General features: G+C 36.9%; 1 protein-coding gene across 6 annotated transcripts in view; it reads right to left on the minus strand.

The window, feature by feature from the left end:
• Positions 1-13,478: 13,478 nt before the first annotated feature.
• The window catches only part of LOC121380567, a 28,700-nt gene continuing 17,236 nt past the window's right edge, over positions 13,479-24,942 (minus strand). For 2 of the 6 annotated variants that reach the window (XM_041509441.1, XM_041509438.1), the window contains exons 3-5: positions 14,833-14,919; positions 14,272-14,391; positions 13,479-13,782 (exon numbers count right to left, since the gene is read on the minus strand). In XM_041509441.1, the coding sequence (XP_041365375.1) occupies positions 13,700-13,782; positions 14,272-14,391; positions 14,833-14,919 (290 nt within the window). In that variant the 3' untranslated portion in view covers positions 13,479-13,699. Of the gene's footprint in view, positions 13,783-14,271; positions 14,392-14,828; positions 14,920-22,639; positions 22,725-24,942 lie in introns of those variants that run through there. The other 4 variants (XM_041509439.1, XM_041509442.1, XM_041509440.1 and 1 more) reach the window with 3 other exon arrangements.

A 24,942-nucleotide genomic window follows, 5' to 3' on the forward strand; every position in this document is an offset into this window, starting at 1 on the left:
ATCTTGCCTCCTGGTTGCTAATATATCAGGTTTAAATAATATAGAACTCTTTTCTACAGTGTTTTAAAAACCTTTAATATATTCATATATGTCCTAATAGTATATCCGTTATATTTCTCTAAGTGAATGTCTTTTGAATATATATATATATATATATATATATATATATATATATATATATGTATATATATATATATATATATATATATACATATGTATGTATGTATGTATGTATGTATGTATGTATGTATTATATATGTATGTATGTATGTATGTATGTATGTATGTATGTATGTATGTATGTATGTATGTGTATGTATATATATATATGAACCAATGGCATAGCCAGCATGAGGCAAACGAAGCGGTTGCCTCGTCTGGAATTTCCCAAGATTTATTTTATTTTTCCACAAGTCTGGGTTTTTCCTCTTGGGCTACGCCCCAGCATGAACGATATATAGGAACGATATATACGCACCGATTTTCCTAGTACTCCAACATGAAAGTATATTATACAGCCAATCAAAATCACCAATGCAGTTGGTGACGTCATCTGAAAGGAATAACAAAATTTGTTAGGCCTGCATAATAATGTATTTTTCCTTTTTATTCATTTTATGCAAAATATTAACTAACGTCAATTTACCTAACTCGCTGATGCAGTGGCTAAGCTAGTAGGTACTGTGTTCCCCTCCCGCTACCGGATCCCACCCGGAAGAAGTTGAATGGGTAGGCATAAGGCCGTTATACACTGATTTCTCTCTCGCTAACAACTAACGACTAACCACTAAACCACTGGCCTGAACAGCGTGATTGAAACTTAATTAGATATAAGCACGAAAATAAGGTTAAATGAAACGAAACGTTGATAGGCTTTTCTATAAGTATTCGTTTATTTCTCTATTATGATAATAAAATGATATGTCTGGGGGGTTTTCGAACGGGGCGGCGAGATATGTACGGCCAGTTGCTATTGGGTGGATTTTCAGACGATGAAACGAGTATAGGTTTGTATGTACAAAGAGTCAATGTAACCGTTGGCCTCAGTCATTATCAATTTCTTCGGTTCATAGAACCCGATATTGCCATCAGTGACGGTCAATAATTGATAAATATCCCCTCCCCGTTTCTCATGGGACTGTGTAAACACTTTGTAGGCCCCTATCACTGCTATGATGACTGGGGCTTTGATAATAACATTTTGTCAAATATATGTCTTGGACTCGGTATTGTGCACAAATATGATTTTATTCAGTTGTTGCTTGTAAAAACGAAGAGGTATATATGCTGGGTTTCTGAATCTAGATTCTGTTCCTTTAAGTTAAGTTCTGTGAAGGTTTTCAAATCAAGTCACGTGACAAACAGTATATTGTGTTTATAAATATTTCTTTCCTATATAATATTGAACCGCAAAAACTGTCAACGCTTTTAAATATGTCAAAAAAGTTGAACTTCTATGCAGTTTTCAGAGTTGTGTGAAGGTTTAAAAATCAAGTCTATTAAGCTGAATCAAACATTTCACGTGACAAACAGTATATTATGTTTATAATTATTTCTTTCCGATATAATATTGAACAGCAAAAACTGTCAAAGCTTTTAAATATGTAAAAAAAAAAAAATGTCGAACTGCCATGCAATTTTCAGAGATAAATTGAATATTAACTACTGAATAGATGAAAACCTATTTTATTCTATTTGTTCATATGTCAACTACGTCATCTTCAAAAAGCAATTTGGTATTAGTATGACTTATTATTTAATTCAAACTGACAACATGATGCGGTTATCAATACTGAACATAATGGTCAATGAGTTGATTATACATTATTTATTTGTCAAATCAACCAAAGGTAAAACGTTGACGTCTTAAAATTCACAGAGAGACGGATAATTTATTAACGTCTCACCTTATATACATCACACATTTACAAAATACAACAAACATAAATGTATATAAGCCATTCCTTATGGAATTATGAGAGACAGTATAGTTAAATTATATAAGTATGTATCAATTAAAATAATAATAATAGCACTATTGTATGTATCAAAAGTCTCTACGACGTTGTAAAATTAAAAACCAGGTTTTGGCTGTTACAAATTCAAGGTTAGGCTCTGACATTAAAACACACACCTTTTCTAAATCAGGTAACGTCACAAACATTCTACAAGATAACCGAGCTTGGTGGGACAAATTAAAACGAAGATCCTTATATCACGGACAATTTATAAAAACATGGTTTTCATCCCCAACTGATTGGATATCACATATAGGACAGAATCACTGATCCGCCGGCAGATTCTTATATCGGCCGATCTCTAACCGAATAGAAGCTACACCACATCCAAATTTCGTAAAGGCACTCCTATATCGGCCTGGCTTTAAGCTAGACACATATTGCTCAACACAATAACTGTTCCTAAACAAACGATATGTTCTTAATTTTCCTGTAGACCTACTTATTCTAATGAGTTCTGTTCGGTGCTAGTTTTCATTTTGTAAATCAGTCTGGGAGTGGCAGTCCGCTTTGTGGCGGTGCATTATGAACTTCTCTTGTAAGAAAACACTGAAAAATGGGCTGCTTAAATCACATTCGCAAAACAATAAATTGTTAATTTTTCATTTTTGCGCTTTATGAATATCTATTTTCCTTATCCCTGCCATTCCTGAAATTGGTATTTATAAAAATTCTAGATTTTATCTTGTAAATCTTTCCACTGTTAGGCTTCTGAAAATAGGTCCAGGAAACGGGTACGGTTTTGTTTGGTTTTTGGGTTCTCTACACTTGTTGACATAATAGGCCATTATAGACAACAATTTTAAGCAAACTAGTTTGTTTTCATATAGATGTGCTCAGAGTTAACCAGTAAGTAAATGTTTAAAATTTAAAGTAAATGTAATACATCAACGTTTTACGTTTGGAATTACTCAGATAGTTGGGAGTTGAAGCGCGGTCTCTCTCTCTCTCTCTCTCTGTCTGTCTGTCTGTCTGTCTCTCTGTCTGTCTGTCTGTCTGTCTGTCTGTCTCTCTCTCTCTCTCTCTCTCTCTCTCTCTCTCTCTCTCTCTCTCTCTCTCTCTCTCTCTCTCTCTCTCTCTCTCTCTCTCTCTCTCTCTCTCTCTCTCTCTCTCTCTCTCTCTTTTGGTTATTATTGTAAAGATTACAGAGAAACTAGTAGAAATAAGAGGACTTACCTTGTTAACAAAATCTGTTTCTTGAGATCTTGTTTGATCACGCCAACCAGCGGACCTTCCCCATCTCTTGTTATATAGCATTATTTACCATTGTCACTCGTTTGACGTCCATTGCAATAATTCAGATGAATGGTCCACCGTAAACCGCCATTAACTAAATCATTAAAACCGTTTTCTACGTTGTATGAATTAGCAGTCTAAATTTGACTGTACAGGTGATTATGCTTTAAAAGATAATTGGAATACATAGATTCATTCGTCGTTTATCGGTTCTTTTGTGTGTGACGGTATGTGCGTTATTATTGTGTTTTCGAGAGAAACCTTTGCTCGGACTCGTTTTTGTTCCCTGCACATGCATATATGCATGAAACCATTAGGCCCTGTATATTGAGAAAACTTAATTTCCAATAACAATTAGTGAGAACACGTGCACGTGTATTATTGTCCGTTCTGCTACAATGATGTTAGCTTCATTTGCTCAGTTTAATCAAATATTCTCGTATGAATTCCTCATAAAGAGTTAGTACGTCTGTATATTGATACCTGGTCATTTTGTGTTTTATTAATTTTCATCACTTGGAAATTTGCCCAGTAACTTTCTCTAACGTGTCTTTTACGTAACTGTGGGCGGAACGTATCCTAGTGGTAATGCGTCCATTTGATGCGCGGTCGATCTAGGATCGATCCCCGTCGGTGGGCTCATAGGGCTATTTATTGTTCCAGTAAGTGTTCTACGTCCGTGGTATGTACTATCCTGTCTGTAAAATAGTGCATATAACTACTTCCTTGCTGCTAATTAATCTTATGGAGTGGCGATAGTTGGGGTCCTTTCTAATTCTCTGTTGTCATTGACCGTATGTCCTACACCATATAACCGTAATTAAAACGTGTTGAGTGCGTTGTTAAATACAACATTCCTTTCTTTTATTTCTTACGTAAATGGTGGCGGGATGTAGCACACAGGTATTTTAAAAGTGTGTGCAAGAGGTGATATGGGTCCTAGGATTGATGAACTCGTTTTCGCCGTGCTCCACGACTAGAATATCAAATGGCTTGTATGCGCAATCCTCGGTCTACGGGGACATGCATAAAAAAGATCCCTTTTCGAAGGATTTTTGTTTTAATTTTCTATTTTTGTTATTTTGAGAATACTACATATTCATTATGAACATGTATATATTTGTATGAAGTTTTCCCGTCCCCAAAGATTGTGGTATGTGCTCTCTTGTCTGTTGGAAAGCTATTCAGTAGAAGCAGCGGTAGCGGTATCGAGTTTATTCTCTCTTGTCTGTTGGAAAGCTATTCAGTAGAAGCAGCGGTAGCGGTATCGAGTTTATTCTCTCTTATACTTTTGACCAAAAGAAGGAAATGTTTTATTTAATGACGCACTCAACAAATTTTATTTACGGTTATATGGCGTCGGATATATGGTTAAAGACCACACAGATATCGAGGAGGAAACCCGCTGTCGCCACTTTATGGGCTACTCTTTTCAATTAGTAACAATGGATCTTTTATATGCACCATCCAATAGACAGGATAGCACATACCACAACCTTTGATATACCAGTCGTGGTGCACTGGCTGGAGCGAGAAATAGCCCAATGGGCCCACTGACGGGGATCGATCCCAAACCGACCGCGCATCAAGCGAGCGCTTTACCACTGGGCTACGTCTCGCCCCTACTTTTGACCAAGTACCGAATTAACCGTATGCTGGCCACAAAGTAACCTAGTTTTAAATGTGCTGTGGCGTCATTTTTTCTCTCTTCTGTTTTTTTTTTTGTCCTTCTTTTATTAATGTTAAGAATCTTTTAGGTTCATCTGGATACTCCGTACCCGGTACTCCAGAACCCAAAATATTCAAATCTTATTTTGAGAGAAGTAAACATGCTAAGTTAGGCACGGCGGAGCAAGTAGACATTGGGGCTCGTAACATTTTGAAAACTAGATGTCCTGAAATGCAATTTCCTGCATTCTATAAGTAAAATTCATCTTTACCTTAAGATTTACTACCAATAATATTTCTTATTGGGGGGCTAGAGCCCCTCCCAGTAGCCCGTCCCCCTTGCTCCAACGTGCATGTGCTTAAAAGTTCATGATCAATAAAAGTGTTCTGAATCATGTTCTTCAAAATTCAAGCGCGCATCAAAGACACTGCCGGAAGCTAGTACATACAATCTGGCAATCAATAACACACCATATACAGATAAAGAAAGAAAGAAAGAAATGTTTTATTTAACGACGCACTCAACAAATTTTATTTACGGTTATATGGCGTCGGATATATGGTTAAAGACCACACAGATATCGAGGAGGAAACCCGCTGTCGCCACTTTATGGGCTACTCTTTTCAATTAGTAACAATGGATCTTTTATATGCACCATCCAATAGACAGGATAGCACATACCACAACCTTTGATATACCAGTCGTGGTGCACTGGCTGGAGCGAGAAATAGCCCAATGGGCCCACTGACGGGGATCGATCCCAAACCGACCGCGCATCAAGCGAGCGCTTTACCACTGGGCTACGTCTCGCCCCTACTTTTGACCAAGTACCGAATTAACCGTATGCTGGCCACAAAGTAACCTAGTTTTAAATGTGCTGTGGCGTCATTTTTTCTCTCTTCTGTTTTTTTTTTTTGTCCTTCTTTTATTAATGTTAAGAATCTTTTAGGTTCATCTGGATACTCCGTACCCGGTACTCCAGAACCCAAAATATTCAAATCTTATTTTGAGAGAAGTAAACATGCTAAGTTAGGCACGGCGGAGCAAGTAGACATTGGGGCTCGTAACATTTTGAAAACTAGATGTCCTGAAATGCAATTTCCTGCATTCTATAAGTAAAATTCATCTTTACCTTAAGATTTACTACCAATAATATTTCTTATTGGGGGGCTAGAGCCCCTCCCAGTAGCCCGTCCCCCTTGCTCCAACGTGCATGTGCTTAAAAGTTCATGATCAATAAAAGTGTTCTGAATCATGTTCTTCAAAATTCAAGCGCGCATCAAAGACACTGCCGGAAGCTAGTACATACAATCTGGCAATCAATAACACACCATGTACAGATAAAGAAAGAAAGAAAGAAATGTTTTATTTAACGACGCACTCAACACATTTTATTTACGGTTATATGGCGTCAGACCACACAGATTTTGAGAGGAAACCCGCTGTCGCCACTTCATGGGCTACTCTTTCCGATTAGCAGCAAGGGGTCTTGCTTCCCACAGGCAAGATAACACAAACCATGGCCTTTGTTGAACCAATTGTGGTTTACTCCTACCCATTGAGCCTTGCGGAGCACTCACTTAGGGTTTGGAGTCGGTATCTGGATTAAAAATCCCATGCCTCGACTGGGATCCGAACCCAGTACCTACCAGCCTGTTGACCGATGGCCTAACCACGACGCCACCGAGGCCGGTCCATGCACAGAGATGAATAGGCATTTTGAGCAATAGCCTCGCTCGATGCGCGGTCGGTCTAGGATCGATCCCCGTCGGTGGACCCATTGGGCTATTTCTCGTCACAGCCAGTGCACCACGATTGGTATATCAAGGCCGTGGTATGTGCTATCCTGTCTGTGGGATGGTGCATATAAAAGATCCCTTGCTGCTAATCGGAAAGAGTAGCCCATGAAGTGGCGACAGCGAGTTTCCTCTCTCAATATCTGTGTGGTCCTTAACCATATGTCTGACGCCATATAACCGTAAGTAAAATGTGTTGAGTGCATCGTTAAATAAAACAGACCGGCCTCGGTGGCGTCGTGATTAGGCCATCGGTCTACAGACTGGTAGGTACTGGGTTCGGATCAGTTGAGGCATGGGATTTTTAATCCAGATACCGACTCCAAACACTGAGTGAGTGCTCCGCAAGGCTCAATGGGTAGGTATAAACCACTTGCACCGACCAGTGATCCATAACTGGTTCAACAAAGGCCATGGTTTGTGCTATTCTGCCTGTGGAAAGGGCAAATAAAAGATCCCTTGCTGCTAATCGGAAAGAGTAGCCCATGTAGTGCCGACAGCGGGTTTTCTCTCAAAATCTGTGTGGTCCTTAACTATATGTCTGACGCCATATAACCGTAAATAAAATGTGTTGAGTGCATCGTTAAATAAAACATTTCTATTATATTTGAACAATAGCAACATCAAAAAGAAAAACAACAATTAAAAAAAAAAAAAACCCTATAAATTTCATCCAGAAGCTTTCAGAGGACTATAAAGACACTCAGTGGTTTAAGAGAATATTTTTTTTTCCACAAATAAGGTCCCAGGGGAAATTGTTAGAATGCGCACCCATCTCCTCAAATTTTGAAGTGCACCAAAACATCTAGTGTATGGAAAAAAATTATTTGTTCTTGATGGAGTATAATATAATATTTTTAACGTCTTTGTTTTTTGGGTGGGTTGTTGTTGTTGTTGTTTTTTATTTGTTTTTGTTTTTGTTTTGTTATGGGTTTTTTTTTGGGGGGGGTGGGGTGGGGTGGAGGTAGAGGGGCCGGTATTGGTGTACTTTTGAATATTGTAGGTTCTGATTTTAAACGTTGCACCCCTCCTTAAGTATTGAATGTGCCCTTTTTAAACGTATTTTTTTCTCTAAAAAAAAGAAAGACTTGCACCCGACCCTGTCCTGGACGAGCGTCCTGAACTAACCAGACGTCGCGCTTGGGACAGGCAGGCAGACAGGAACCAGTATAGACACACGAAAGCATTGTTTCATTTACACATTCATCCTTCGTTGTTTCCAGGCCCGCAGGAACGATATCTGGAATGGGAAGGGGGTGGGGGTACGATCTCTAGTAGGGGGAGCACAGTTTCAAGTAGTTGGGGGAGGGATGGGTACAGGTCATATGTTTATCTTTATTTACAGTAAATCGTACATTTACTTCCTTAAGTGGAGGAACCCCTCACCCCACCTCTTTCCTCCCCTAACCCGGTTCCCGAGAGCCTGATTTAGTTTTAATTGAATATCTAGCTAAGCTTGTTACGTCAAAATTAGCTTCTGTTTGGTTTCTCTCGGGTAATTCTTCAGTATGATGTACACATCAGGCTGGGATTTGACGGATGTCGAAGGGGACTAGAGTCCCCCCCCCACCCCTCCCCCACATACACACATACACACACACACACCCTAGTTATTATAGATTTAAATCGTAAAAGGCGGGGCATTTTGTTATCAACATCACTGAAAGACACCAAAAGGCTTACATCCATCCATCGATCATGGCGCAAACTTCAGTGCAATCAATTCGCGCTGCTCTTCGTCGGTGTTTCCTTTCCTGTTTTGTAACAGGAGCGATGTAGTTCAGTACGAATGGAAAACCTTTTACTTGAAGTGTTAATTAAAAAAATGTGTTTTGTTTAACAACACCACTAAAGCACATTAATTTAAATCATCGGATGTTGGATGTCAAACATTTGGTAATTCTGACTCGTAGTCAGTAGAGGAAACCCGCTACATATTTGTCTAATGAAGCAAAGGGATCTTTTGTATGCACTTTCTCACAGACAGGAAAGCACATACCACGGCCTTTGTCCTGTTGTGGTGTACTGGTTGGAACGAGAAAAAACCCAATCAGCTTAATGGATCCACCGACGTGGTTTGATCCTGCGACGAAAGCACCTCATGCGAGCACTCAACCGACTGAGCTAAATCCCCCCCCCCCCCTCATAGTATTCAGAGGAAACCCGCTACATTATTTTTCCACTAGCAGCAAGGGATCTTTTATATGTAACAGATAAAAATCAACCTCCACTGAGGGGATATGAACCACGGACTCTCAGTACGAGAATCCAGCGCTCTACCAACTGAGCTTCCTATTAACATCCGGGGTTCTAATCCCCTCAGAGAAGGTTGATCTTTTTCTGTTACATTACATTTTGGAGCCGACGTAGGGAATGAGTGACATTAATTTAACCCAATTAAAACTGTTATGCAATGAAAAATAAATTAATCAATCAGTCAACCAATCAATCGTGCTGTTATGCACGCGCTGACCAACGTTATCTTTTAACATTTCTACAAATTGTGGAATTAAAATTACTGTGGATATATATTTTTTTTAATAGGAAAATATAATTTGCATTGTGGAAGAGCAAATGAAAAATTCAACACTTAATTCACAGTCTAGTAATAATATAATGGGTCGTAACATGAACTTAATTCTGAACTGACCGGCCTCGGTTGCGTCGTGGTTAGGCCATCGGTCTACAGGCTGGTAGGTACTGGGTTCGGATCCCAGTCAAGGCATGGGATTTTTAATCCAGATACTGACTCCAAACCCTGAGTGAGTGCTCCGCAAGGCTTAATGGGTAGGTGTAAACCACTTGCACCGACCAGTGATCCATAACTGGTTCAACAAAGGCCATGGTTTGTGCTATCCTGCCTGTGGGAAGCGCAAATAAAAGATCCCTTGCTGCTAATCGGAAAGAGTAGCCCATGTAGTGGCGACAGCGGGTTTTCTCTCAAAATCTGTGTGGTCCTTAACCATATGTCTGACGTCATATAACCGTAAATAAAATGTGTTGAGTGCGTCTTTAAATAAAACATTTCTTTCTTTATAACGTTAGGATTTTGATAAAAATAACCATATATTGCGAACAACAAAGTATTGCAAACACTGTCAAGGAACAATGATCACAATATTGTATTCACGCAATAATATGGTGACTTTGTTACATTTATTTCATTTCAACTTATTTTCGTGCTTATATCCAATTAAGGTTCAAGCACGCTGTCCTGGGCACACATACCTCAGCTGTCTGGGATGTCTATCCAGGACAGTGGGATAGTTGTTACGTCGCTGATAGGCTGATGCCTAGTATAGTGGCACATTTATTCCCTGCCGTTACTATGTGGTGCCATATACATGTATACATCAATACATTTAATACTGTGTAGCTAGGACACGGAGCGCCGTTTCTGTTGTTTTTCTTACCTATCATTATTGACCATTTTGTTTTGTTTTTGTTGTTTTTGTGGGGATTTTTTTTTTTTTTTTTTTGCTGTTTGTGTGTGTGTGTGTGTGTGTGTGTGCGTGTGTGTGTGTGTGTGTGTGTGTGTTTGGTTGTTGTTGTTTTTTTGTTGTTTTTTTTGTGTTTTTTTTGTTGTTGGGTTTGGGGGGGGTTTTGTTGTTGTTGTTGTTGTTGTTTTGGGGTTTTTTTGGGGGGGTGCTATTTATTCAGAGGAAAGTACACTTAGAAATAATATTAAGGCGATCTTTTAAAGGGGCAATTTCAGTTACTGCATAACAACCAAAACTATATATTAATTTTGTCTTGTGAAAGGTACATACTGTAAGAATAAATCATGTGAAACCAACACCTCACTATACCACCACCTCACTATACCAACACCTCACTATACCACCACCTCCCCAACCTCTGTGCCGTTTTTGTTTTCACTTTGTGGTACTCAATACCCGTAGGCCCATTTTCTTTAGAGCCATTCTGAAATGTTGGTCGTTTCAACAAATTGTTATTACTGAGAGAATCGGGGGGGGGGGGGGGGGGGGGGGGGTCATATCAAACTGGAGCCAGTTTGGCAAGTATTCATTGTATGAACCCGAGACCACTTTTTTCTGGAAAGAACTCATTGTCCAGTACATGTCCGCAATGATGGACGTTACATTCAGATAGTTTGGAGGTCATTCCAACTGACCGGATTGCTAGAGTGGTATCCCCAGTAAATTGGTCTTGTGTGTAATGCTTGTCATTGTTCATACCTATTTGGTGTCATAAAGAAAAGTGCTTAGAAATGTTTATGGCTTGGTGGGTAATCAGAAATATGTGCATGACAGACGTTACTTCACAAGGACATGGGTAAAAAGCAACTAACTTCATTTCCAAATTGTGTGAAACCCTTAAATTGTACAAATCAAAGTTTGCCCTGGAAGAAAAAGTAACATGGCTATAGAAGACTACCAATTACAATTCAGCTCTAAACTAAAAGTGTCAAGAAAATTATAAGATAACTGTGTGTGACGGACGTTACGTGACGGATGTTACATTTTTGTCCACTGATATAAAATGAAGTTCTAAGTCTATAGCAAGCAGTACATTGTCCACTGCTGTGGTGATAAAAGTATTTAAATGTATGGTGAACATCAGACTTTCAATTTAATACCAAGCCACCGAGGATTTATCAATATACCCATATTCTCTTTATATTTCTGTCATGCAACAGCCTTCATTTATTTTAAAGATAAAGCTAATGAAAATACTGTCAGATTGAAGACAAACATTGTCCCCTAAAATGGTTTCAAAAGGGTCTGCAAATAAAAAAGAACCTATGTCGATAATGATAAGTTACAAGACTACCAATGTCATATCCGGGTGTATTTTTAGATTACCGTTGTACGGAAATATTTCATACACGTCACAGTACTTTCTGGTGTCATACGATATGGATTCATTAAAAGAATTAATAGGTGTATGGAAAACCTATAGTTAATCAAAATTGGGGGATCTTGCCTGCCGCCCCCCCCCCCCCCCATCATCCCACCCACAACCCCACCACAATCATCCATTTTGTTCCACATGATGGGTGGTAGCAGCCTTTTCTTCATCTTCTCTCTAACATAGATAATCTTGTCTTCTTTGAATGGCCAGTCCCAGGTAGTACGTACCTTTGTGACGCACTATCGTTTTCTTGAGTACATACCTTACATAAATATTTGGGTATGTTGCGTGATGAAATTGAAATTGAATTGTCTTGAAAATAACTTAGAGTATGAACCAATGTGTTTCTGGATATACATCTATATAGTAATGTTTTGTAGTACGTGTATCTCTATATAATGTTTTGTCTCAAATTATTTTGTACATATAAATTTATTATTTTTGGCAAAGACCATACGAAATAGGAATTATTTCAGTCAATGGTCATACCAAATGTATGTATCGATATAAAGTTTTAAATGTAAAACATGATACGGTAAGACAGCGTTTTGAAAAACCCCCAGAAACAAGCAGGATGTGTGTTTATTTTGTTGGGGAAACAAACGAGTCTTTCTAGGGCAGAAATCTCAGGATAGTTTCTTATAGTACTACATAATTGTTGGTAAAATAGTGAAACTACCTTTTGTTGTAAAGATGCTAAATGAAGACTTTTTTTCTGACTTATCAGAATGTGACAGCCGTTACGGACTTTCACTTTTTCCTGCGACAGTCGTTACATGTGACGGATGTTAGAGTTTCCTTTCTTCTCTCAAATTCAAGTTACATAATTTCAGGACTGATTGACATATTTATTATCTTTACCTTGACTAGTGCTAAGAGAATTACAAAGGACATGATTATACACCTTCCAAGTTTCTTCTCATATAAACAATTCATATTTGTTGTGACAGACGTTACACTGACCGAGCACCGTATTTCAAATCATAATTTTGGCAACCTATTTTCATTAAAAAAATAAATAATTAATGCCTGTATTCTTTAAAGTGATGCTACTGACATTATAAATTGAGTAACATAAAGTATCGAAGCCAGTTTGATGGAAGGGATTTGAGTGGCTTAATGTTCCTGTTTTTTGGTCGGAGTTAGCTTTGAAATAATGTAATATGTGTTGATGTCAGAAGCATTAGGACAGACGTGTGTGTGAACAAGTTTTAGTTTTTCTGAAAATTGGGTGTCTTGTGAATTAATTTTGACCCTTTGTATAATGAAATAAAGAAATTTAATTTTTCCTCTCATGTGACTTGACTGATGCAATTGCCCTCTATGTCACCCATACTTCATTATTATTACAACAAACTAAAGCAGTGTAGAAAACCAACATATTACACATTAAAATGGATTTTGGTCAAATAATAGATGTTATAAAAGTTAATAAAAATAGACTTATAGTTGACAACCTTTCCACATATAATGTTTAATTTTAACAATAGTGTAATTGACTGTTTTTAATGCGTAATAAAACCGTCAGGAATTATTGTGAATGCCTGTGAGATGTGCTAAATAAAGAAAATCGACATGTGCATGTATCTGTATGCTTGTCGTTGTAATGAACACAGCTATTTTGTTCAGGTGAGGACAATTACTTTACAAACATTAAACGTCTTTTAAACAGTATTTTTGTTATCAGTGTATGTTTTCAGACTGCTCTGTAATGTAAAACAGTGTGATATTGGAAAGAATGCATTTTATAAATGTGACTAGAGTTCACCTTCAGCATATAATGTGTTAAAAAAAACAATCTCATATTTATTCAAAGTAGCATACATAAAAAGTCTGAATCTTTTACAAATAAAAGATAAGGATGCCAACTTTCTAACACAGATACTTTATTCTATGTATTACTTTATTATGAGAAGCACAGAAGTGTTTAAACAGAGTAAGAGACGTGGTTGATATGATTCGGCAAATGCCATTCACGTAATATATCCACTGTAGAGAGTCTACAATAATGCGTCATGAATTAGTAGACTAATTGCCATAGTACGGGTCTACAAGCTGAAAACTGTTAGTGTAGCATTTGGCTAACTGTCACAAGCAGGTGTGAATCAAAACTTGAGGTATGACACAAACAGAGCCGACACCATTATGACGACAGACGACTTCACTGCGGTGGCTCCAGCATACGGACCTGAAATAAAATGCAATCATAATTTTAGTCAGATACTGACGTAAACGTGGACTCTCACACTCTCTCCGTCTCTGTCTCTCTCTCTCTCTCTCTCTCTCTCTCTCTCTCTCTCTCTCTCTCTCTCTCTCCGTCTCTGTCTCTCTCTCTCTCTCTCTCTCTCTCTCTCTCTCTCTCTCTCTCTCTCTCTCTCTCTCTCTCTCGCTCTCTGTCTCTCTCGCATGCACACACACACACACACACACACACACACACACACATAGTATTCGCATTAACAGTCTGAAAAACAGTTTTTGAAGGCAATTATTTCCCTGAATTGGCTGAGTATGATTTTAAGGTTTCAAATGCGTATCTTGAACTTTCAAAAGTAGAGTTTCAGTTTTCATTTTTTTTTCTTAAGCTTTAAGCCTAGCACATGCATCTTTATTTTACCAATTGTACCTAACGGGCTTCCACAGCAAATCACCCAGACCCGAAAGTAGACTTGCTTACATTCGGCCTTTGCTTTGGCCGCCGATTTGGTTTTCATTACGGCATAATCTGTGGTTCCATCACACGCCTTCTCAGTAGTGGGTCTCATTTCTACGCAGGTGGCCGTATGCAGTTGCGTCCCTGAAACAAAAGGAATATTGGTTTAATTATACCTCATATTTTAAAACTACTGCTACGTCGTCTCTAACGTAAAATTATTCTCACATTTGTTGGAGAGAGAGAAAGTGAGACACAGAGACAAAGACAGACAGAGACAGAGAGACAAACAGAGACAGAAGAAACCCGCTGCCGCAACATAAGGCAGCAATATATATTTTACATGCATGTTCCCATAGACAGGACATTACATACCACTGTTTTTAATGCACCATCATTAAACCATTAATTACAGTCATAATCACAAGTATCATGAATATTAGTAAAAGCATGTGCGGTTTTTTAAAAACGACTAATGGTATCAGTAATAATATTAGATGAAAATATTTAAATTTCGAAAGTATCATTTTATGTCCACAAATACAATGCAAATGTAAAATATAAAAGTACAGCTTGCTTACGTGCATTTTGTTGTATCTTTCGTTGACGGGGTCCAGGCGAGAACAGCAGTTTGAAAGTCCAACTGGCACGCGGTACACAGAACATCAAGTGCTGAAATAAAACCGATAATAGTATTAAACAGCAATAATTTTTAAGATGAAAAATATTTTTTAAAAAAGAAGAGATTTCTAACCAAAAAAGGAAATGTTTTATTTAACGACGCACTCAACACATTTTATTTACGGTTATATGGTGTGAGACATAATATTATGGTTAAGGACCACACAGATATTGAGAGAGGAAACCCGCTGTCGCCACTTCATAGGCCACTCTTTTCGATTGGCAGCAAGGGATCTTTTATATGCACCATCTACTACTACTACTGCTGCTGCTGCTGCTGCTGCTGCTACTACTACTGCTACTGCTACCGCTACTTCTACTATTACTACTATTACTACTACTTCTACTACTACTACCTCTACTACTACTACTGCTACTACTCACTACTACTACTACTACTGGGATCCGAACCCAGTACCTACTTGTAGACTACTATCTACTACTACTACTACTACTACTACTACTGCTACTATTACTTCTGCTACTGCTACTACTTCTACTACTACTACTTCTGCTACTACTGCTGCTACTACTACTTCTACTACTATTGCTACTTCTACTACTACTACTACTACTACTGCTGCTACTACTTCTACTACTGCTGCTACTCATGCTGATGCTGCTACTCCTATTACTACTTCTATTGCTACTGCTACTAATATATTCACTACCACCACCACCACTACTATTACTACTACTACTAATAATAATAATTAGAGTATGGATCACTATTTAGAAATGCAACCTCATACCATAAGAGTAACCAACCAAGAAGAACCTAGTACATTTAAATATTTAAATCCAAATACATAAAGGTTCCTATGAAATAAGTAACTAATTATTCAAAAATTCAGCTCCAAATACATAATGGTTCCAACGAAATAATTAATTAATTATTGAAACAGACACTAAACACTATAATGTATCAACTACAACTGTTATTACATAAATCACTTCTTTTATCAACATTTCCAACTAAATGGAAAATTGCTCATGTAAAACCATTATTTATTACATACCTATTCAATCTTACTATAGTGATAAAGACATGTTGAAACCGTGTGATATTTTGTATCACACATATGTGCGATCTGGACCGGAACTTTTCAATGGGGAATTCCCTTTTTCTTTTCACTGCAGTTAACGCCTTTTATTTACTGACGTCATATATGATTCACAAATGACATCACATCGTATTTGAAACATTACACAAGGCTGCCGAAAGGTATGATTCTTAACGTTAAGTAAATCTATGAAAGGAGTTTTGATCATAGATTTAAAAAAGTGTTGTTATGATGTTAAATTAAACACCGTTTTTGTAAAACATAAAAGAATGTATATAATAAATACAGAACTTCACATACGTTGTTTTCGCTTCCTATTTATTTCACTCGTTTATTTTACGAAAGAACATACAACTCGACCGTCTCGTGGTATATATTCATGCGCAAAATAAACTCGTGCAATAAATAGGAAGCGAAAACAAAATATGTGAAGTTCTGTATATTTATTAAAACGGTGACAAGAGCTGTCCGTCTTACACATAATAGTGCAGCAGATTGGTGAAAATTATAGAAGAATTGTGCCTTTGATGATAAAAGCATGAAACTTGGCATGAAGTAAGAACATACCAAAATAGTTATTTCTAGATATAGGGACATTGCAGATTTTTCCTGTAGTTGCCATGGCGGCCATTTTGAAAAATGGCCGCCATGGTCACAACACAACTTGATGCAGGGGTTTGAATGTAGCTTACTTTTTGTTCTTTACACAATTAATGACGTTGATTTATAGATATGCCTTTTCACATCATATAGGGGTGCTGATTTCAACGACAAATCTAGAGTATGAGCCAAACGAAATTATAATAATTAAGAAACTATGGTGTCTATATGTTCTTTGCCAATAAATAGCTGATATAATTATAGTGCAAGTATTTACAAGGTTCATATTAAACTGTTTTATAGGTATGTCCATTCCACATATAGAGGTGTAGTTTATTAAACATCCCAGAGCATATCCTGAATGAGAGAGAATTGTCTATGGGAAAGGGTAGCGTTTCTCCCCATTTACTATATTATTTGTTCCTTAATTAATCATTTCTGAATTTTAATTATCAATTTATAGAATTCAAATAGAGAACAAATTATTATTTTTTAATTGCTTTCATTGACAATATATATGATTTGTTGTTTTATAAGTAGTACAGGACGTACAGTACTAATAAAAAAGAGTCATGACTGTGTCGTAATTTTGCACCTTCTTACAATGTTTCCGAATGAATACCTGTCGGTGAGTTCATTGGTCTATTTCTCGTTCCAGCCAGTGCGCCACGACTTGTATATTAAAAAGATAATTTGCTACTAACTGAAAAATGTAACAGGTGTCCTCTCAATGACTATTTAACAGAATTACCAAATGTTCTACATCCAATAGCCTATCAATGCCCTCTAGTGGTGTCGTTAAAAAAACCCACTAACTTTTCTTACAATTTTTCCATGCATACATCTTAAATCCTGATTAGGTATCAATAATTACCCTAGATCAACCTTTGTATGCCACTGATAAACAAATTCGTGGTCCCGGCCAGCAACTCGCGATGTAGAGAAGTTTATTGTGTTCTTTGGTGCTCTTGATATTGATACGACAGCCCTTAAGGTGGTAAGGGATCTATTTGATGGCAGTTGTTGGACAGATGCCCTTGTACAGGCTGGAGTTGCCTCTGCAGTTATAGCAGATTCTTTCTTAAAAGCTACAAATGTAACACACACTCACAAAGCTCATCAAGTTACAGCTTGTAGCCTGCACATACTCCTACATGGTGCAGCCGCAGACTTGTAGAAGACAAACATCTGATGTCAATCAGAGCGGTGAAGTATCAGAGCTATAGCAAGTCCCCAGTTTTAGTTTTGGTTCATGGTTCTCAGCTGGAAGTGAAAGTCTTGATCTTTGTTCCTGCAATCCTTTCTTTTGTACATTGATACATTGACCAACATTGCCCCATTCTTCTTTGCCTTACATCACACAAATTATGCCAGATGGATTCCAGTCCATTTGAGAGATTTGGTAACATTTAAAGAATGTCATCTTCTTTTATATTCCGAATTTTAGAAAGCAGGTTGATGGTCAAGAAGACTTTTCCCTGCTATTACCATTGATTAGACCCAACATAACGCTGCTGTGAAAGGTGATGGTGGAGCTATACGCCCGACAGAGAATCCGACAGTTCTTAGGTGTTGGATGGTATGTGGACCAGAGATAACTCGACTAATAGTTGAGTCATCCATGGAGATGAGTCAGAAGAAGGCAGCAAATTCGGTACATCATGAACAGACCAAACAAACACAGAAATCATTTCTTTGAGATGTCAAGTCACTGACAAATACCATAGAAGGGATCCATTTTGTGAAGGTAATGATAATCTACAGAAACTAGACGGCCGATACATTGCAGACCATGCTATTGTTTATACCATGCGCAGATTTGAGACGTTAGGACAGGATCAGTATGGAATATTTGTGAAAGAACAGCATGTTTTAGAGACAAAATCCATCCAAGAACCAATCGAGAATTTTTGCCGCTCTTCAAACATCCTCCAGTTCGAAATAAATCCAAAGTACAACAGCAAATGTCTGCTCAGTTTCCCAGACTTGACGTTGCTTGTCAGGTAAAAGTTGGCAACTTGGATGAGTTGTTTTAGCATGAGATTCAAGCCTGGCCATCATCACTGCCACATATAGGGAAACTGAGTCTGACCCCTTGTGTACTGTGTACTAGAGGAGCTTATTACATCAGATTGCAATATTAACAGACCTCCTGTTGAGGTAGGTATCCTTGATGGTGAAGCTGTAAATAACATGTTGAAACCAGGAATTTCCATGAATATGCAGTCAAATCTTCCTCACATATCTGGTATCACAATTACAATAGGCTATACGGAATGATGTCATCTGGGATGTTTACAACCTAACTAGTCTGAATTCAAGCACTTTAAACATGAGAGGAAAAGGCACATGGAGCCATTGAGTAAAATTCCTGGAACCTGGCATGGATTACTAAGACTGAACTGTTTTCCTACCTTACCAAGAAATCAGTTCTGTTGGAAACAGAGTGTCAGGTCATTTGGACACATGGCTAATTTTATTTTAATATGGCGAAGTTATTCTTATGTCATAATTGATATTATTTTTGAAAATATCTCAGTTTCTACTATGTTTGAAGTTTTATACATAATTTGGTGAAACGTCCTGCACACCCAGCTCTAGCCCTGGCACACATCTTCAAAATGTCCTATGCAAACAGCCAAGAGATGTCGCCAGTATAGCCCGATATATCCCAGAGGAGGCAGACACACGAATATTGCTTCATGTAGCTGATGCTGTCAGTGAAGAACACACCGGCGTCTTGGCACCATAGCAACTGTTCAATATCTCTGAACTCTGGGTGGCTTTTGGTACTGGACATTTTCGATACCTGGCTGTCCATGAGATATCTCATGTCTTGGGTTCAGACAGGTGCCTTTCATTGCTCATGTTCCATGGCTTTACTGTCTTCATTCGGTAGTAAGGGCAATGATGGAAGTTGGGCCATCTGGAAAGTAACAAATGAAGTCACACTAGTTGTTGGTGCCTTAACAACAACACCAAGCGCCACCTGTGCTTTTCGACCCTCCCAAAAAGAGTACTCGATCAAATACCTCCTACAAAGGCAACCCTTCTACAGTATGTGAAAAGGACAATGTACCAGCCATTACGCTGTTGGGGTCAGATGCTAGTTTGTGCACCAGAACTCACACCACCAAATGAATAAGGATGACATCAAGGTAACACAACCTTGCCTAGGGCTACCAATGCATGTAGAGAACTCATTAGATATGGTTGTAGAAAAGGAAGTGTTTCAAGGCTGCCATTCCTCAACAGCTTTTAGCTGTTGGCCTAGTGTGATCTCTTCGGGGAGTGTTCAGTAGTTACTTCTGTCATTGTTAAGAAAGAAATGTTTTATTAACGAAGCACTCAACACATTGTATTTACGGTTATATGGCGTCAGACATATGGTTAAGGACCACTCAGATCTTGAGAGGAAACCCACTGTCGCCACTACATGGGCTGCTCTTTCCGATTAGCAGCAAGGGATCTTTTATTTGCGCTTCCCACAGGCAGGATAGCACTAACCATGGCCTTTGTTGAACCAGTTATGGATCACTGGTCGGTGCAAGTAGTTTACACCTACCCATTGAGCCTTGCAAAGCACTCACTCAGGGTTTGGAGTCGGTATCTGGATTACAAATACCATGCCTCGACTGGGATCCGAACCCAGTACCTACCAGCCTGTAGACTTGTAACCACTTGTAGACTTGTAACCACCCACTATACACCCCTACTACTGGCCGCTGTAGTATGACCATGAATGATTGCACACGTATGTATGGGAGGGGGGGGGGGGGGGGGGGGAATAACGTCGTTTAGCTTATATTCCGGAACTGTCCCTGAAATTTGTATAAAATATCACCTCTACATCATGTACAATGGACATATGTATAAATCAGTGTAATATGTTCTAAAAAGGACACAAAATATGGTAAATTCAGACACTCGCATTGAATCGTGCGTTAGTCATGGCTCCCAGAGGACAAATCTGCAATGTCCTTATATCTAATTTTTGTCTCTAGGGTGTGTCCTAGCACCATGCAAAGTTGCATGCTTTTATCATAAAAGGCACAATTATGTCACATATCTGCTGCACTATAAATATCGTTTTGAAAGAATCGTATTTAAACACTTTTGTAATGTTTTAATATCGGACAGTGTCTTTTATTAATTTCATGGTACGTCAGAATATGTAACTTCATACAAAGATTTATCTAGTCATCATATCTTGCCAATGTATACAGTGATTGCTGGACAAAAATAAATATTTCGGAACTGAATGGAACTGATTATTCATTTTGTTATTTTTGTTTCTATATATGTGCTTTGTGTGGGTTGTATTATATGCATTAATATTTATGCCATTTGGGGGGGGGGGGGGAGGGGGGTATTATTTTTTCTTATTAGGCTATTATTAAAAAATAATTATTGTCAGTACAGGTCATTACTTATTTTAAGGCTTTCATTTATTTACTTTTTTTTAAATTATTTTCTTTAGAATTTTTTTTTTAATATTATTATTACAGGCCATTGGTTACATGTGTTTCAAAGGTTTGTCTCACTTTCTTTCTTTTTTTTCTTAAAAAAAAATCTTTGTTTAATTATTATTGCAGGTCGTTAGTTATTTTAAGGGTTTTATTTATTTATTTATTTATTTTTACTCTTTTTTGTTTTAATTTTTTTTAGTTTAATAATTACTGGTTATTAGAACTTATTTTAAGGTTTTTATTCAATTAAAAAAAATATATTATTATAAATATTTTTTTAATTAACCTGCACATCCCCCAACCCCACAACCTAAAATATCTTTGATTATAATAGTCTCATTAATCTTTCATAATATTTCTATTAATTTTTTATAGCAAGTTCTGGGAAAAGGTGAATAGACACACAAAGAGATGGGGAAACATAAATTACGAATAATGCACATTAATTGAACAAGAAAACAACAAGAAACAAGCAAATGCGTGATCTCTTGCCACCGCGTTCCATCCCTCTATGTCTGTCTCCCCCACCCCCCTCTGTATTGTGTATTGTGTATCTGTGTGTGTGTGTGTGTGTGTGTGTGTGTGTGTGTGTGTGTGTGTAAAGAAATATTTATAAATTAAAAAAACACGTTTTTATTTAGTTAATAATTTAATTTATTATTATTAAATTAATAATTTATTTATTTGTTATAATTACTAATATTATTCAGTAATTTATTATATTAATATTTATCAATTAAGTATTAATTAATTTTATGATATTATTTAGTTTTTATTAATAATATTAATTAATTTATTAATTAATTAATTTATTATTTATTAATTGATTTTTTTAAAATATTAATTAATTAATTAATTGATTTTTATTTATTTTATATTATTATTATTGTTATTAAACGTGATATTCCATTAAATATCGTATATTGTGAAAGAACCTGAGACGAATTATTGTAAAAATAATCCCATTCCGCCAACAGTTTCCAATCACATTTTTAATGTGCTTATAATGGCCGGCGGGAATATTCGAGATTTTGTTCGTAACTGAAAATTGGATTAATGCAGGATTACTATTTGGACAAACTGTCTATTTATATACGTAAAACAAAATAATTCCATGACTATCGATTCCGCCCGAAATCTGGGCGGTAGGCTAAATGCACGCTTGTTTCGGCCATTCAAGTTGTAAACATCGCAGGTCCAATAAATGTCAAAAGGTGAACTATGTAGGCCTACTACCCAGTTTGTGGGATGGTGCATATAAAAGATCCCTTGCTGCTAATCGAAAAGAGTTGCCCATGAAGTGGCGACATCGGGTTTCCTCTATTAATATCTGTGTGGTCCTTAACCACATGTCTGACGCCATATAACCGTAAATAAAATGTGTTGAATGCGTCGTTAAATAAAACATTTCTTTCTTTCTTTCTTTCAGAGGAAACCTGCTACATTTTTCCATTAGATTAGGTACTTTAGGTTTACTTTATAAAATAAATTGCTACGGTATTACAGGACAACTACTTGAGTGGGTATGAAATTGCATATTAAATAGTTTTTATTAATGATTCCTTATTAGTCCCTTACCGATCCAACCGGAGAGGTCTAAAGATTTTGTCTTCGTCTGCATGTTCAACTGACTGTCTGTCCCAAATATATATGTATATAGACCAAGTTTAACTTTTGTAGGGATTGACTTATACCCCACTTAAGGTCGAGTTAATTATTATATTAGTTCTATAGCAATTAAAATCAATAACTAGAAAGTAGTAAATAATGAAACGAAAATAACATGGACTAGACGTCGTGAGCCTCACGTCTATTTCAGTTGTTCATGTCGCACGTGCAAATGCAGTTTGATGTAGTTTAGATTTCTCGGGATGGGAATAGTATGGAGAATTAAGTACTAAAATGCTGTTTTCGAGAACATTTTTTATATTTAGATCATCTAAAGAAACTTTTATATGTAGAACTAGAAATAATATTTAATGATTTTCTTTTTAAGTTTGGGGAATTTACTGGATAGGGGGTAGTTGACACCCCTACCACACTAACTACAGCACCGCACATTGCATGATTTTTAACAGACGTAACGAGCAGTAAATATCTCAAGGAAACTATTGTGAATAAGCTTTAATGGAAACACAACAAACGCAAGCACCCGCACCGTAATCGAACATACCCGGACCGCAGCTGCATTAATGGAAACATAGCTTTATGACGGCTGGTCGTGTACCACACGGGCAAAAATCGTCTACATTCCCCATATATGGATACCTAAAGACTTTAGGCATGTATTGTAGGATTTAAAAGACAATGCGTTGCAATCAAATATCGCAAGTGTATACGTGACGGAAAGTGTTAGTAACGGTCGCGCAGTCGTTCACTTCTCCAAAAGTGAACACGTGCTCATCAAATATAAGAGAAATAACGGAAATACCATCCGGATTTCAATGTAAGTTATGACAATAAAAGTTAATTGTATTATTCTTTTTTTCATTTTATTATTATTTTATTTATTTGTTTTAAATGAAACGTGTAGGTGTATCGGTGAATACACCTACACTTTTAACAAAAGAAACCATGACAACGAGACCGGAAGTGGGGTATAAGACATTTTATTATATAACATTTAGTGAAATATCTTAAAATATCAGTCAAATAAAAGTGTTATCAGTCACTCAGTGACGATAACACATTTTAGAGTGAACATTTTACTCCAAAATGTGTTATCATCACTGTAGAAAGTGTTATCTTCGCTGTAAGAAAGCCGGAACTATTTAGCTGCTGGCATTTAAAAAATAAAGGTAAATTGCCAAAAGTTATATAATAATTAGAAAATTTCATCATGGTTTTTTTGCAAGCGCGACTCGTGAGATATACATGTAATTGCAAACTTCACTCGAGATATAAAACATATTTGACAAAAAACATGAAATATCCTCTATATATTTGTAAATGTTTATGTATTGTTGGCTTGTGTTTTGTTTCTCCTGTACATGTATTGTATTTGTAATCTTGTTTATAGAGATGAGCTGTATAGTTCAATGTTAATAAAGAATTTCATTGAAATATTATATATATTAATACAGTAACAGAGAACCTTGGAAGTAGAAAAGTTACCTTCCAATCCTCTTAATGCATTTTCCAGGTAAGATTAGCACTTTTGCTATTGTCTCCTAAAGAGCAATGTTTGAAGTTGCAATTTGTGACTTGTTAATCATCTTAATTTGATTAGCAAGTAAGTACTACATGAAAGAAACAACCAAGGATACTAAATGGTTAAATGAAGTATTATATTCTGGATACACACACCATGGAGAATGTTTAGTGCACCAGGAGTGAAGCGCAAATAATTCATGAGTGCTATATTTATGTAAAGCAGAAATATCTTGCAGACGGTGTTATTTCTTATGAATGTGAGTTGCGAAAAAAAGGAAAACTAAACAGTGGTCAATGTAAAGCTAAAATAAAAGTTTTAGATGGGGACGTTGTAGGTTCTGTTAATGAACATACACATGGTCCAGTGATAGGCAAGCCAGAGGCTTTGAAGATCAGATCTGGTATGAAAGACAAAGCCGTCAACACAATGGACCCCCCCCCCCCCCCCCCCCACTCCCCTCCCCAACAAGTTATTAGCACATGACTAATGTCACTGAAGGTATGCATTTTATTTTTAATTGCAATATAGTTTTATGCAATTAACTAATATTTTATTTTATTTTATATATACATTTATTAGAATGTTTTAATTATTAAATTTATTACTGCTACTACTACTACTACTACTACTACTACTACTACTAACATAGAGCTCAGCATTCTTGTTTTCAATATTAAAACTTCTGTAATATAATAAAAACAAATTTCATATTTATATTATAGCTATA

Source organism: Gigantopelta aegis, chromosome 9, assembly GCF_016097555.1.
Source record: "Gigantopelta aegis isolate Gae_Host chromosome 9, Gae_host_genome, whole genome shotgun sequence".
Lineage (NCBI taxonomy): Eukaryota > Metazoa > Mollusca > Gastropoda > Neomphalida > Peltospiridae > Gigantopelta > Gigantopelta aegis.